Source organism: Choristoneura fumiferana, chromosome 6 (assembly GCF_025370935.1).
Source record: "Choristoneura fumiferana chromosome 6, NRCan_CFum_1, whole genome shotgun sequence".
Classification (NCBI taxonomy): domain Eukaryota; kingdom Metazoa; phylum Arthropoda; class Insecta; order Lepidoptera; family Tortricidae; genus Choristoneura; species Choristoneura fumiferana.
The window spans coordinates 8,919,740-8,934,746 of NC_133477.1; the positions used below are offsets into that span (position 1 = coordinate 8,919,740).

At 36.0% G+C, this 15,007-nt stretch overlaps 1 protein-coding gene across 1 annotated transcript; it reads right to left on the reverse strand.

The window, feature by feature from the left end:
• Positions 1 to 7,684: 7,684 nt before the first annotated feature.
• On the reverse strand, positions 7,685 to 13,392 carry LOC141428610 (kunitz-type serine protease inhibitor A-like). Its single transcript, XM_074088614.1, has 4 exons — positions 13,324 to 13,392; positions 12,167 to 12,276; positions 10,825 to 10,912; positions 7,685 to 8,148 (listed from the first exon to the last, which is right to left on the reverse strand). The coding sequence occupies exons 1-4, from the start codon at positions 13,371 to 13,373 to the stop codon at positions 7,953 to 7,955; spliced, it is 444 nt and encodes a 147-aa protein (XP_073944715.1). The 5' UTR covers positions 13,374 to 13,392; the 3' UTR covers positions 7,685 to 7,952.
• Positions 13,393 to 15,007: the final 1,615 nt, after the last annotated feature.

Here is a 15,007-nt window from a genome sequence, read left to right on the forward strand (position 1 = left end):
CATCTCGATCCTAACCTTGTAGAGTTTGTGTAATTGAATTAGTTGTAACTCTCTGCTTCATTTACAGAACACCTTTGATAAATTATTATTAATAGAATACTGGAATGTAAATCATCTTTGAGAAGGGTAGGAAGTAAAGCTTTGATTGCTTAAAATAATTATGTTACGTGTCACTAATGTGTTTATGCGGCTATGTGTAAATTAAATCTAAAGGTCTCTCTCTACTCACCATGACCGTAATAGCAACGTTTCAGGGAAAAATATATTCTTTGTATTGAAAAGTATGAGACTTTGCCCACTAGCATGTTATCCGTTTATTTGACGCTTAGCACGCGTAAACTATTCGATCTGGCATTTACAATTGAAATTCCGGGATTTTACAAAATTCCCGTGGGAACTCCCAAAATTTATATCGTAATCTTCATTGAGGTATTGTGTTAAGAACAACTATCCCGTGGGAATATTGGAATAAAAGTAGCCTATGTGTTATTTCAGACATCCAGCTACATACCAAATTTCATGACTCTAAGCCCAGCGTAATCTGGCGCGCGGCAATGAATGGGTAAAGAGCTTTACAGACTGCAATGCAGAATAATGAATAGATTTCTTTTTCCCTGAATGGCAACACAGGCATAGATAATATATAGCTCGTTTTTGGCTCGAAATTCGAGCTTGTGATTTTATTTTGCTTGATATACAAAATGTACACACTCAAATCATATTTTCTCAAATTTTTCGCGATTCCCAAGGTCAAAGAATCGAATTGCTTTAAAATTCCAGAGAAATAATGCGTTGTTTGGGAGAAACTTACCAAAATGGTGTTGTAGAGCGCCATTCTGCTCTGTCCCGTTTTTTTGTCCCGTTCTGGCGGTTCACTTTTATTTTGTAGATATTATAGATGAGTGGTAGTTTCACGTACAGTTAAATAAATTGAATCATGACCCAGGGTGGAACCTTTGCGCTACTAATGTCATGTTGACATCTCATACTTTTGTCAAGGAAATCATAGTGAAATTGATTCAATTTGTTCGACCGTACATAAGTATTATTACTGTGTTAAATATTCCTAACACTGTTGCTTTTTAAACACCGCTTCATGCTATGGCAATAAATCCTGTTGACGCGCGATAAATTTGTTGCTATCCGTTGTCCACGCTGCACTAACTAAACACTAGCTTATTTATCGTCTGGTTGATTTCAACGCGGTGAACCAGAATTATAAATAGCGGCAGTTACATCCGCTGAAAGAGCTTTGTTCGGGGATATTGGACATGAAATTTAAGGCGTCAAATTTCAATACTTACTGCTATGTTAGTTTGTCCTAACCACAGACCACACATCTTTTGTTATCTGTGGTCTTAACCTACCAACTCTTAGCGCAACCTTGTAAGTACTGACTGGCGTACTTTATAAAGTAGAAATCAATTGTAAGGATAAATACCAAATGTACAGTCGAGTTCGTAAACTTCTGAGCAAAATTTGATCAAAAATATCTGAACACGCTTCTACGCCGTTAACAATAGAGTCGTGTTCACATATTTTTGATCAAATGTTTGCTCGGGACCATATCGGCTCGCATACATATTGAAAGTCCGAATGTAATGTTTGTCAGAATGATCGTTTGTCATAACTCTTTTTTCTCTGAATCCAATGATTGTTCAGAATTGTTATAAAACAAACCTAACCTAACCTATAGTTTTCTATAGGATGACCATTTACAATTTTCAGAAAAATTTAAGGTTTCAGTGGGAAAAAATTATGACAAACGATGATTCGGACAAAAATTAGGTATGACTAGCGAAGAGTATGCGAACTTTGGCGCTCCCGTTTGCTCACAAGATTAAGAACTCGACTGTACCTACTATGTGGAGTACAAGTGAAATGAATTTCTTGAAACCTTTTCGAATCGAAATCGAATTTTGATGAAATTATTTTAATCTTATGCACGCACGCATATTCATCAGCTATTCTTATAATAGGTATAACTAGCTGTTTCCCGAGACTCCGTCCGCGTAGCAGTATAAAAAATACTATTCTCAGACCTACCGCAAAAAAAACATAAAAATCGGTCAAGCCATTTCGGGGGAGTTTGGTGACAAACACTGAGACACGAGAATCGTATATTTTTAAGATTAATAATATTTTTAGTCAAAATACCATAGCGGGACTTATCACGCTATTTTTACACGAGTAATATTTACCTCAACGTTTCGGCAACGTTACAGTTGCCGTGGTCACGAGTAGACTCTACTCAAATAAAGGTAAATATTACTCGTGTAAAAATAGCGTGATAAGTCCCGTTATGGTATTTTGACTATGAGTGAGAATCACGAAAGTTTGAAACGTTTAATAATATTCTTAATAAAGCCCACTAGGAGGCTGAGAGCTATTCTGCCACCAAACTCATTAATGTAGGTAACTCGCATACCTAGGTCGAAAGCACATCAAATCATAATCAAAACTGTAATAAAATTAAAATATTTATCACTCAATTTCTGAAGGCTTTAAATTAAAATGATTATTATCTTATCTATTTGTGAAAAATCTTCAATTCAGTCAAACGAGACGAGCTGTGTAGGTATAAACTAGCAATTCCAAAATTACGTATAAATTCATTTAACCCTAAATCACACACGGTGGCTATCTATGATCCATAAAAGGCGCCCTTGTGCCAAATAAATCGCGTAAGTAAATCATAGTCAATAGTAACAAATTCGTCCCCTCCGTCTTCCACGGGATATTCGCTTTTGGCTTTTTGTTCCCCGTAATGAAACTGGTAGGGCAAGCATCAATCAGGCGTAAACCAATCGCCAGACGATAATATGATTCCAACTTAATAATATTACTTGCACATTTTTTCCTTTCTCAAACTACGAGTAGTTGTATAAAATTAAACAGGTAGATGTACAGTTTCTATCAGATATTTCGGAACGGCCAATGTGATCAATAATATCCATACATGAACTCTAATGCTACTAATAAAATATGAAAGTTTTATGAGTGAGTGAGTGAGTGAGTATGTTCGTTACTTCTTCACGCTGAAACGGCTAGACGGATTTGGATGAAATTTGGCAAAAAGTTAGTTTTTAACCTGGATTAAAACATAGAATACTTTTTATCCCGATATTCCTACGGGATAGGGATAGAATCTCTTAATAACAACCGCTAGGCTTAGAGTCATGAAATTTGGTATGTAGGTAGCTGGACATCTGAAATAACACATAGGCTACTTTTTATCCCGATGTTCCCACGGAATAGGGATAAAATCTTGAACTAATAACCGCTGGGCTTAGTGTCATGAAATTTGGTATGTAGATAGCTGGACATCTGGAATAACACATAGGCTACTTTTTATCCCGATATTCCCACGCACGGGATAGGGATAAAATCTCGTAATAACAACCGCTGGGTTTAGAGTCATGAAATTTGGCGTGGGTTTTTTAATTTAACGTCAATGAAAACCACGATGTAATTTTAGGGAATTCCCACGAGAGTTTATTAAAATCCCGGAATTTCAATTCAACTGCTGTCTTTAATGATTTACGCGTGCGAAGCCGCGAGTAAACGCTAGGTATCTTAATAATGGGGTGCATGTTCCGATATTTTTGACCACCTTAGCCGCTCCGAAATATCTGATAGTGACGTACACATATATTTTATATAAGTACTCGAGTATCTAAGTTGTTGTACCAACTAAAGTGAACACGATAACAAAGAAAACTTAAAGTCGATTTATTATCATGGTATCGACAGTTAATGAGAAGAAGAGATAAATTTGCGCCTACGCTTCCTCTTAGCATAGTAACGTAAATAAAAATACGCAGAATCGAGTCGCGCAAACTTTTCACGATCAAATCTTTGTAAAAATACCTGTTTTCGCCATCTATAAATTATTTGATAAGTAAACGAATTCACAGAACAACTGCCGGCGGCGACTTTAATTCTTAACCACTCTATACCTAGTGCCATCCACGAAGACGCGTGATTTTGTCAAAATTAGACATTAATGACATTGTAATAAGAACCACGGCACGCGTCACCGTGAATGACTCTACCTATAAGTTCTAAATAATACTTATCAACTTTATTAGAGGACAAACAAATTTAAAATGTTTAATGGGATTTAATCTCAGGCTATACCCATTGTAAAAGGGTATACCTACAAGCTTGAGTCCAGAAATATAAAAATGAGTTGGCATATATTAATAGCCAAGCTTGTCTTTTTCAATGAGTCCAGTTTTAATAATAGGTTTGCTGGCAATGCCGAGTAAACTTGAAATAAGGGTACCGGAACGCAGGGCGACGGATCAGCTCTAATTAATCCGGAAGCTCAACTATTAATTAGGGGAGTTTTTCTTCGTCACAGCTCGGATTAAAGCCGTCGAGACTCAGCAATCGCAAGCCGAGAGCCTTATTCGTTTTTTATAACAGAAAATCCGACTTAATTTTTTACGTTGTTCCATGTATCAGTCTAGTTAGTCTGACATTGGGATTAGTTTGTAAAATTAACTAATAAGAGAGAATGTAGCGGGTGTGAGGGTGCAATTCCTTTTAGTCTATGTATAAAAAAAGTTCGCTTATCTTTAAGTTTTCCTTTCCTGTTTAGGTTAGCTTGAAAAGATCCCTTTTAGGGATAAGTTCGCCTTTGTACTCTTTTGTTTTGTTGTTTTCTTTTGTATTATTTTTGTGTTTTATGTACAATAAAGTATTTATAAACATACATAAAATAATATTCTTTTTTTCATAACCTACCTACGTAAAATATCTTGATTACTATGTTCTCAATCGACTAATTAGCTCACCTGCTTTACAATATTATTTACAAGTTGCATTCGAGCTTGGAAATCAGGGCGATCCATTTTCTTTTCTTGACAAATTGCTAATTTTTACTTGCCATTGTGGCCAGAAAAGATTTTTCCAACAAACATTCTAAATTGGACCCCAGATAACGTTACAACAAAATGGGAAACTTCATAATGAAAATGGCACCCAGTAATGTCACCCAGATGAGAATACAAGCCGTACCTTTTGGCTAAGAAAAGGTTTTCGCTTTTACTTTCTCTCTGGTTATTGCTTTCGTTGCCCAGCAGTGGAACTTGAATAGGCTGGACTGGACTGTTATTAAATTAATACCTAAGTAGTTATTGTAAACTTTCGCTTTCTCGTGTCCCAGAAATTATATAGTTTTTACGGACTTTTAACTTTAGTGATACAGTTTAAATACATTTCCTTATTCTATACTTACTCTTATATGTGATTTACTTAAATCTCGAGCATTAATAAGAACATAGATAGGTATATACCTAGTGCCATCCACGAAGACGCGTGATTATGTCAAAATTAGACATTAATGACATTTTAAAAAGAACCACGGCACGCCTCATCGTGAATGACTCTACCTACAGGTACAGTCAAGTGTAAAAATATGAACTTATTCAAAGTTTCAAAAATAAGTAACCACAGACTCTTATTCCGACGCAATAAGACGGTAGTAACATATTTTTCAGTGGTTCGATTAGATACTTATTTTTGCACTTGACTGTACATAACAATATTCTGGAAAAGTCTATAGCTTGTGGCGTCTCCTTCTTACATATGTTTTTTATGGAATAGAGGGAAAACGAGCAAACGGATCGCCTGATGGTAAGCGATTAGGTACAGTCACCCATGAACACATCGCTCACATCGTAATTCACACCACTCGTCTTTTCTGACCCCCGTCACAACAACAACAAACAACAACATTCCCAAAAATTTTAATGTTAACAAGTTAAAGTGTTTTGTAGTTGAAATAAAAAATACTTCAAAAAACCAATCTTAACAAGTTAAATCAAGCCTTTTCACCCTGGTACAACACAGCCTACTATATAAATTAAAACCGCTCCGAAACTGTTCTTGAATGGAGTTATCGGCTCCGGCCATCCGTCAGCGGCTACCCATTATGAAGCCTCCAAGGAGTAATGTTTCCATCAGAAACGATTACACTGAATAGAAACTTCGAGCTACTGAATCTCCCAACTATTAAAGCCATTTAATCCCGTCAATAAGATTCAATAGCTCCAGTATCATTGTTGGAATCAATACTACCCAGAATGTTGTGTTTTATTGGCTGATTGAAGTCCAATTATGGCTGTTCTATTTCTCTCTGATTATACACTGTTTAATTTTGAAGTAAGGAATTAATCAAGTCGAATTTAAGAATTTAAATTTTTGTGTCATTTTGGTACGTAAGTTTTGGGTTTCTTGGGTGTATCTGATCACTTCAAGGGTTTAAATAAGGACTTGAATTACAAGGCACCGTTTATTTAAATTACTAGCTTTTGCCCGCGGCTTCGCCCGCATGGAATTCGGTTACGCGCTCTGTTCCCTCGGGAACTGTGCATTTTTCCGAGATAAAAAGTAGCCTATGTCACTCTCGGGCTCATAAACTATCTCTATGCCGAAAACCACGTCGATACGTCACTCCGTTTCAACGTAATAGACAGACAAACATACAAACACACACACTTTCGCATTTATAATATTAGTATGGATGGAGTAATAGCAACAACTTTAAATAAAATATGCTCCACCGAACTAAAGAGATCTACTTATAAATAAAGTTTGGAAAATTCATCCGCCTACAATAACGCAGTCGAGGTCAAGTATTACTCGTATAAAGCTGTGTATAAAGCAAATATAGTACATTGTTGTAGAGGCTGGTAAGTAAGCAATAGATGAGTGTCCAAAGTAGTGTCCAAAGACTGCGTTGCTCCCGCCGATTTTAGTTTTTCTTTTGTGACATTTTTTTAAACGAGTCCGTTCTTAGTTGGCAGTACCCAACCACGTATTTAAAAATAAAAATAAAAACGTCATCCTCGTCATGTACAACATACTGTGATGCTGTGGCGATTAATCATAAGTAGTTAAAATAATTAAAAAGCACTTTGTGCATCTTATGCGTTTAAGAGAAAAAAACACCTTATAAAATTCATAAATGACGCATTCTCATTGGTCAATTTAATTTCACATGTAGCATACGATTACTTTTGATTGGTCCGATTGTCGTTTCAGCACGCCCGGGAAAAATAATTTTCGTCGTGATTTGCCAGCCATAGGTAAATGAGTCAGCCGATAAAATATATAAGCAGCTTTGGGTGCTGGATTTTGGTTATCCATGGCCACATTTTCGAGCAGTGTCTTGAATAGTACAGTTTACAACAACAGCATAAAACGGGCCATTTTACCCGAGGCGTTCATATAGCCACCCGAACCGGTACGGCGTGGGTGGATAGACACGTCGAGGAAAAAATGGGCTTAATGCTCGAGTTTTACACTGATTTTCACTTAGATTGCGAGGAAGTGAAAAGCAACAGTGGAAACAATTTATTGTTCACTTTCTATGTACCTTTTATTTGTTATGCATTAATAAATTATTATATTTTTTTAGTTTTATTGATTTATTATTTAGTTTTAAATAAATTAAAAAATATGTAGAAACTTTTTTGTTTTTGGCTGTTGACACCTGATTACCTTGGTCTTGGAAGAAGATTTTACTTTATCCACTATAGAATCTAGTGACTAGATCATAAAAAGTAATTTTATGTCGCCTAGATCCAGCATAATAACAAACCATACGAGCATGATAAGTGAAAAAGATTTTTTATCAGTGTTTTGGTTTTAGAGATACATAAAAACAAAAGAACAATGATTTTATCTTTATTATATTTAAACAAAAAATAGCAGTGAAATTTTAACGATATTTGTATCATCTGGCACAAAGTTTACTCCATTGTTTTAAGAGCTAGAAACACGTTGCTTGCACTAACAAATAGTACCAAAGTATATCTTTTTTGAATCAAATAATGAAGAAAATACCTTAACGCTTCAACTCGAGTTGTAGGTATTCACGTCGGATTGAATTCCTTAGAATAGTAAGGTTACAATGTCCACTGCAGCAAATATTTACCTATTTATAATTCAAGACCAGATTTATCGTTGCCGTTGTCATTTTTGGAGCCATAGTCCTCTCCGCTTTCAGCGGTAATGCCTCTCTTCAGGCCGCACCGCTCCATACACTCTGTGATCGTCTCAAACCGGTTGCTATTGCCGTTGCAGCCGCCATAAACGAAAGTCTTGCATTTGCGCTCGTTCACGTCGTAGTAATACCTAGAAACCGTGAAACTTTTGTAGATGGTTTATACAAGACCAGAAGCGACTACATTGTAACTGTAACTTCGCACTACAATTATCGGAATCCAATCGGAATCCATGACAATACGGTCCGAAGTAGTCGAAGAATTAACTTGTGTGGTGAAATCAGATGTAAACTAACATACAAAGAGTAACTATTCAGATCCGTATTTTCACGGGATCGGGTCGGATATGAATCGGATATATAGTACATAACCGCTCTAATAGATAGCCTGCTGAAATTTGTACGTCTTACAATATAATAAGTAATACAATAACTCTTTATTGCACACCAACACAGAAAGCAGTACATAAATCTTATTATGTGGTTTGTATTTTTATATAGGCTAGAACAGTACAAAATAAAAAATGAAATTGAATTCAAAATTAACAAGTGTTCAGATAAAATACCTAGGTAAGTACCTGTTACCTAATTGTTGTTAGTGCAGCGGCAGTTACGAGTAGCTACTTCTTATGTATTGCAACTGTATAGACTTTCATTACCTACTTTGAAGCCGTGGTGGCCTAGTGGTTTGGTTTTGCCTATGACCTCTCAAGATCGTGATCGTGGGATCAAACCCTAGCTCAGACCTCAGAGTTTTCGAAATACATGTGCGAAATTACATTTGAAATTTACCACGAGCTTTACGGTGAAGGGAAACATCATGAAGAAACCTGCACAACCTGTGAAGCACTTTAATGGTGTGTACGTTGCGTAGTACCCAATCCACACTTGGTCCGCGTGGGAACTACCACCAAAGCCCCCTCATTTCTGAGAGGAGGCCTCTGTGCCCAGCAGTGGGACGTTCGTCGGGTGACAAGCAAAAGTCACTAATTACCACTTTAAGTGAAGAGGGATAATCAAACTTATGCATAGCATCGCAAGGTTAATATTCCACTAATCTTTTTTTGCAGTTAGTGACATTTGCTTGTTACCTGACGGTATTTAGGCTGGAATGATGATAAGATTTTCATTCAATCTGTGAATTTACAATCTGAATTCGGATCGTTTAAATATATCTTAAATCCGAGAAGGGTCAGATAGAATCGCCTTAGGCATACTAAATAAACTACTCTATTTACGGTCCTTCGTTCGAGCTTGTCCTTTTGTTAACCCAAGTAAGTAAACCCTCTAAACATAAAATTATAGGTGCGTTGTTAATATTCGATTAGTTTAATGAACTTGACACTATGTGACAATAAAAAATATTTTATTTCAAATATACCTAATATAGAAGGCATAAATATGATGTAAATAGTAATGCATACTCGTATATATACAAAAAATTAACTACGAGTATAATTTATAGTTGTCTAGGTATACTAATATATACCTACTAATATTATAAAGAAGGAAAGATTTGGATCTTTAGATTTTTGTATGTTTGTATTTTAGTTTAGATAAGAGTATAAAATGCATATTATTTATACTATAAATAATTTTGAATTCTCTGGTTATATACTGCGCTTTCACTGCACAAGGTATAACAGCAAGATACAGTCAACTGAATAGTGATATAGTGGTTGACAACTTAAAATTCTAGATTTATTTAGATCCTAAATTGAGACCTGCGCGTTACACAGCTGACAAGTTACCAATGATCCAGGAAAAACAATACTTAAGTAATTATAGCTTTTTAACACGTTGAATGCGAGGCTTTATTTCTATAACTTACGCTTGGTGCTATACATACCATTTTGGACATGTAACATAATTCCTCAACAGTGCTGTACGAGACAATATTGTCTTGTGGATAGAGGTTTAAATTTTACCCAATATGTCTTGAATGATTTTACAAATTGCCAATTTACTGATTGTAATTAGCAAGTTCACCAATCAAATTACCAAATTACTTTCGTTACAAGCTACTAACTTTGGTTTAGGAAATTATAGGACATTTAACTGACAATACGATACTGACTTGTATCGCACCATGGGGATAGAGCTAAGACTCTCATATCGGTGATTTGGTAGGGAGGGGAAATATGATAAAGCTAAGCGTCGATATCGATGATTAAAATTATTGAACATTAAAATTAAGTGAGAACTTTTGTTTTGAATTCTACACACACAGATTGTTCACGCTCTGGGTAGTAGGTACCTCTATGTATTCCTCTTGATTTTTTAATATTTTCTCGAATTTTAATTGTTTTTCTTAATTTCTTGTAACATTTGTACTCAACTATCAAACATCTTTTGTTTATTTTTTTATGACCTGTGCATTAACGACTTTCAACAATCTATTACCGGGCGATAAAATAAACACATGAGAGCATCATTCCCTGCACTAGCCTGCGCTGACTTGTGCCCGCGGTGCGATACGAGGCGGTAGCTTACGAGACACTTTTAGCTGGCACCGCACTGATGAAATATTTTTCAATCTAGTGCGATACCAGGCAAATTTGTCTTGCATAGTTTTATATCCCTATCGAGTAGAACTTAAGGAGAGACACATAAATATATACTTGACTCTTTCTAACCATAAGGATTTCAATGTCAAATTGTTCCCGCACCAGACGGAGATAACCAATTTTCTAACGCCGCACTAAGCGAAAGTCTACCTAATACGAGTCTTAATAGAACAAATCATGAGATTGGAAGATATAGATTGAAGGCCAAACGAGTCTTTATTAACCTCGTTGCAAACTTACCTTAGAAAATATCCCATACATCGACCAGCCTTTGGTTGCAGCAAACATTGCGACAATTCGTCAGTTTTAAAAGGTATCAGTGAACTTCCTACGAATAAAAAATTTTTAAGTTAACGTAAAACTTATGGGAAAAAAACTAAATTCGGCTGAATAATACAAATAAATAGCTGGGTGAACGAGCTTCGCTTGGAGTTGGTTTTGCAGGTGGTAGGACCTTGTGCAAGGTCCGCCCGGATTGCTACCACCATCTTGCTCGCTAATCCTGCCGTGAAGCAGCAGTGCTTGCACTGTTGTGTTTCGGCGTGGATAGTAAGACAGACGGTGAAATTACTGGCACGTGAGGTATCCCATCTTAGGCCTCTAGGTTGGCAACGCGTCTGCAATACCCCTGGTGTTGCAGATGTTTATGGGCGGTGGTGATCTCTTACCATCAGCAGACCCACTTGCTCGTTTGCCATCCAGTCGTATAAAAAAGAAAAAGAAAAGAAAAGGAGTTATATTTTTGTTAAGTCGTGTTTTTTCGAAGAAAAATAAACGTAAACTAAATAAATATATAAATAAAAATTAAAACCCTCGGTTCGCAAGTCTAGCCATATAACTATATCGCTGAACCACCACACGTGGAATTAAAATTAAAGAAAAACACACAAAAAACTCGAAAACACACGTTTTCCCGAAGAAATTAACTCTTACCAAGCTAAAATCGATTGTTCGTCAATTCCGTGACTCCCAAAATAATGGAATAACAATAAGATTTATTTTTTCTTCGCTAAACATTGACCTATATCTATTTCATAATAACACATAGGATACAAACTCAGATGTCGTCCAATACCGTATTTACTGCTTATCTCAATCAAGTGCATGGTTTTTGCCGTTTCACTCATCAGACGGCCTACTTGACAATTCTATAAAAGACACTCTTAATTTGAACAGTTTTCAGCCACAAGCCACAACACTGCTATAATATTATTATTATTATAAGCCTATAATATTTTTTATACAATAATAACTTCACATACTGTTGAGAGGGCTGAATCACCACGCGAATATGTCAGCGCAGGTTGTGGTTGGATTTCCTCGACAAGTAAACTTCAAAGTATATTGTGATGACCACTGTTTATTTATGATTAAATAATGGTGGAAATCTGCCTTAACGATTACACGTATAAAACTAGATTAATCCTTTAACAACACCAGAGCGAGATCAGAGGCGATGCGTTTACATGCAGTCATTGCAACGGAAGCAAGAAAAAGGGAAGAGCAGCGCTGTCACACATGACAGTTGTCAAATATCAATCAGTGTTGCATGCATACAAATTCCAATACATACTTAACTTACCAGAACAATAGAGTTCGCAGTCCCTGCTCCTGTCAAAACGGTTTTTGCCTCCTCCGCAGCCAGTGTACGTGAACGCTAGACACTGGCTGGTCTGCTCGTCGTAATAGTACCTGCACAACTTTGATTACATTATGCCCGTTTTAAGCGGTAGCTTTTTTTTACATAATATAACTACGTGATTGACCCCTATCTCACCTGATGAAAAGTGCAGATGAGGCCAAAGGTGTACGAGTAACTCACTGATTCAGTAACAGCCTATCCAGTCTAGCCTTGAAGAGCCCTAGATTGTATTTAAATATGCAGGTCAAACTAACTTCTCAAGAAGATTTTCGGGGGTTCAGGCTCACACCTCCGCATTCTCCGAAATTTATGTGCGAAATTACATTTGATTTTTACCATCAGCTTTTCGGTGAAGGAAAACATCGTGCAGCTGGCGTTCTTCGGGACAACGTGAGAACTACAGATCAAGCCCTCTCATTCTGAGAAAAGACCTCTCATTCTAGGAAAGATTCTGTGAAAAAAAGGATGTGTTGCGCTTCATTTACCTCGCCTCGCTCCGCTCACCTCAGTTTTCAAGAGATGTGCTGTGCGAGGATAGGTTAATGAAGCGTTTCTATTGGTTCATGAAAAACACATCACAACACATCCTCGCGTATCTTTGGTGGAAACGCAGCCTTAATGACAGATAGAACCCGCAATGCACAGTGTTTTCTTGGTTCTTTTAACTTCGACAGAGTTGGTTAGTTAGTTGTTAGAAAACGTGACAATTAAGTATTATTGGCCAAAAAAAAAAAAACGAATAATAACTTCACAGAGGTATTAAAGGCCAAATTGTATAACTTAACCAAAAAAAGTTGGAAAACCCTTAACTTTGTCACTTCAAAGTTAAATATCACAATAATGGCTAAACCGATTTTGATGAAACAGTCTAAGAACCATCGCTAGAAAACATGATTTCAAATAAACTGCATTTAATCGGTCCACCCGTTTAAGAGCTACGGTGTCACAGACAAACAGACACACACACACATAGCGGTCAAACTTATAACACTTTTTTAAAAAAACACAAACATAACAACTTAACAAGTAACATTGACGTGACTTGAGAGATATACTTAATTGCTAAATAAACGAAGTGCGTGCATTTACGTACGTACTTAGTATGCGATTCATTGCAGTTGCCCGTTCGTGGTTGTTCTGGCACCATAATGACCAGTCAAACCATTTTTTTTGACCGAGAACTACACAAAATGGTCAATAAATACTTAAATACCTAATTATTTCTTTAAAAAATATTACCTAAAAATTCTACAAGCTCCTGTAGACCGATTTGTTTGTTTAATATTCAAATTAAAAGCTCAACATTCAATTATTTACAAAAATATAAAAAAAATATTACTGGTTTATTTTGGCAAAAATCAACCATATATCTCAACAAGATTAAATTCTTAAATTCATCTTGGTGAGTTTTACAGATTGCTGCAAAAAAACTGTATGCAACATGAATGGTATGTGCTACCGCATATATTGCGTACATAATAAGTATTTAAAAAAAAATTTGACACCGATGAATAAGTTCATCATATTACAAATGACTGAAAGTTTAAATGTGAAGCACAAGACTTCTTTAATAAATTCAACCTTCTTCTACAAACTAAAAATAAACCGATTTAAATGTTTACGCCATCCCAAATTAAACTCATTTTATTCATTATTATAGAAAAAAGTTATTAAAAAATATTTACAAGAAATTTGGCACCCCAAAACGCATCAAGTATTATTTCTACCTGATTGATTAGTTTTACTTGATTGCTTCTTCTCGATGTTGTAGCAACATGAATGAATTTAAGCATACTTATATATATTTCTGAGGCAAATAACTTTAGTATTATGTAGGTACGAGCGACACCGACTTCAGGCTGTAGAAATATTTATGTTTAATTGTGCACGCGTTTCTTCAAATAAATTTCAACGAAATCTTTAGTGAAATAGTACTTGGGTATAATGTTTAATGTTAAATGAAAAGAAGAACGAAATTACCTTTTATTTAAAAAAAGTTTAGGTACAGTGTTTATTGTTTCCTTAATTACTTTAAAAATAGTAATTATTCGACAATAAAATAAAAACTTATACCGACGTCGCATACCTGGTTCTTATATGTAATAATATTTGCTCTGCTTTTGGCGAATTTATTTTAAAAATTAGCTTGCATGTGATAGGTAGGCACAGCTATAGGTATGTTTTGAAATTAAATTATGATAATCATGTTTCATCAAATATTTAAATTAAAACCTATAAGTCCTCTTCGGGTTCATCGGCAGATGTAGACCTGAAAAGGAAAAGTCTTTGTGCTGACTCTATTCCACTTCAAATCACAGATCTTAGACAACCATCTGTCACCACAGTAAATTACTGTACCAACTATTCAGATACAAATGAATAAACCATTAGATCTAAAAATGTGCACCTGTGGAAGATCAGTGGTCAGCATACAAAATAATTCTGTGCAACCCTAATATTATATTAACTTTACATTCGATTTTCAGCCACCTTTCTGATAATGCACACAATGCTGTCTGATCGGAGGCAGCAGCTGTTCTGATCTAATGGCGTTTCCATTTGCATTCAAATACCAGCGCTACCTGTCGGCCGGTGGGTGAATACCGGAGCACCGAATACTCGAATACCCGAATCGGATTATAGCTAACGACTCCATTCATGTGGCGTCGCGGCGGCATTCTCGGCGAGTCCCACACTGATAAAGTACGAACAAGCAGTTCTGATGACACAAATGACTGGTTAAGTCATTGCCCAAAATCGTTTTTTCCTAGTAGCAAAATT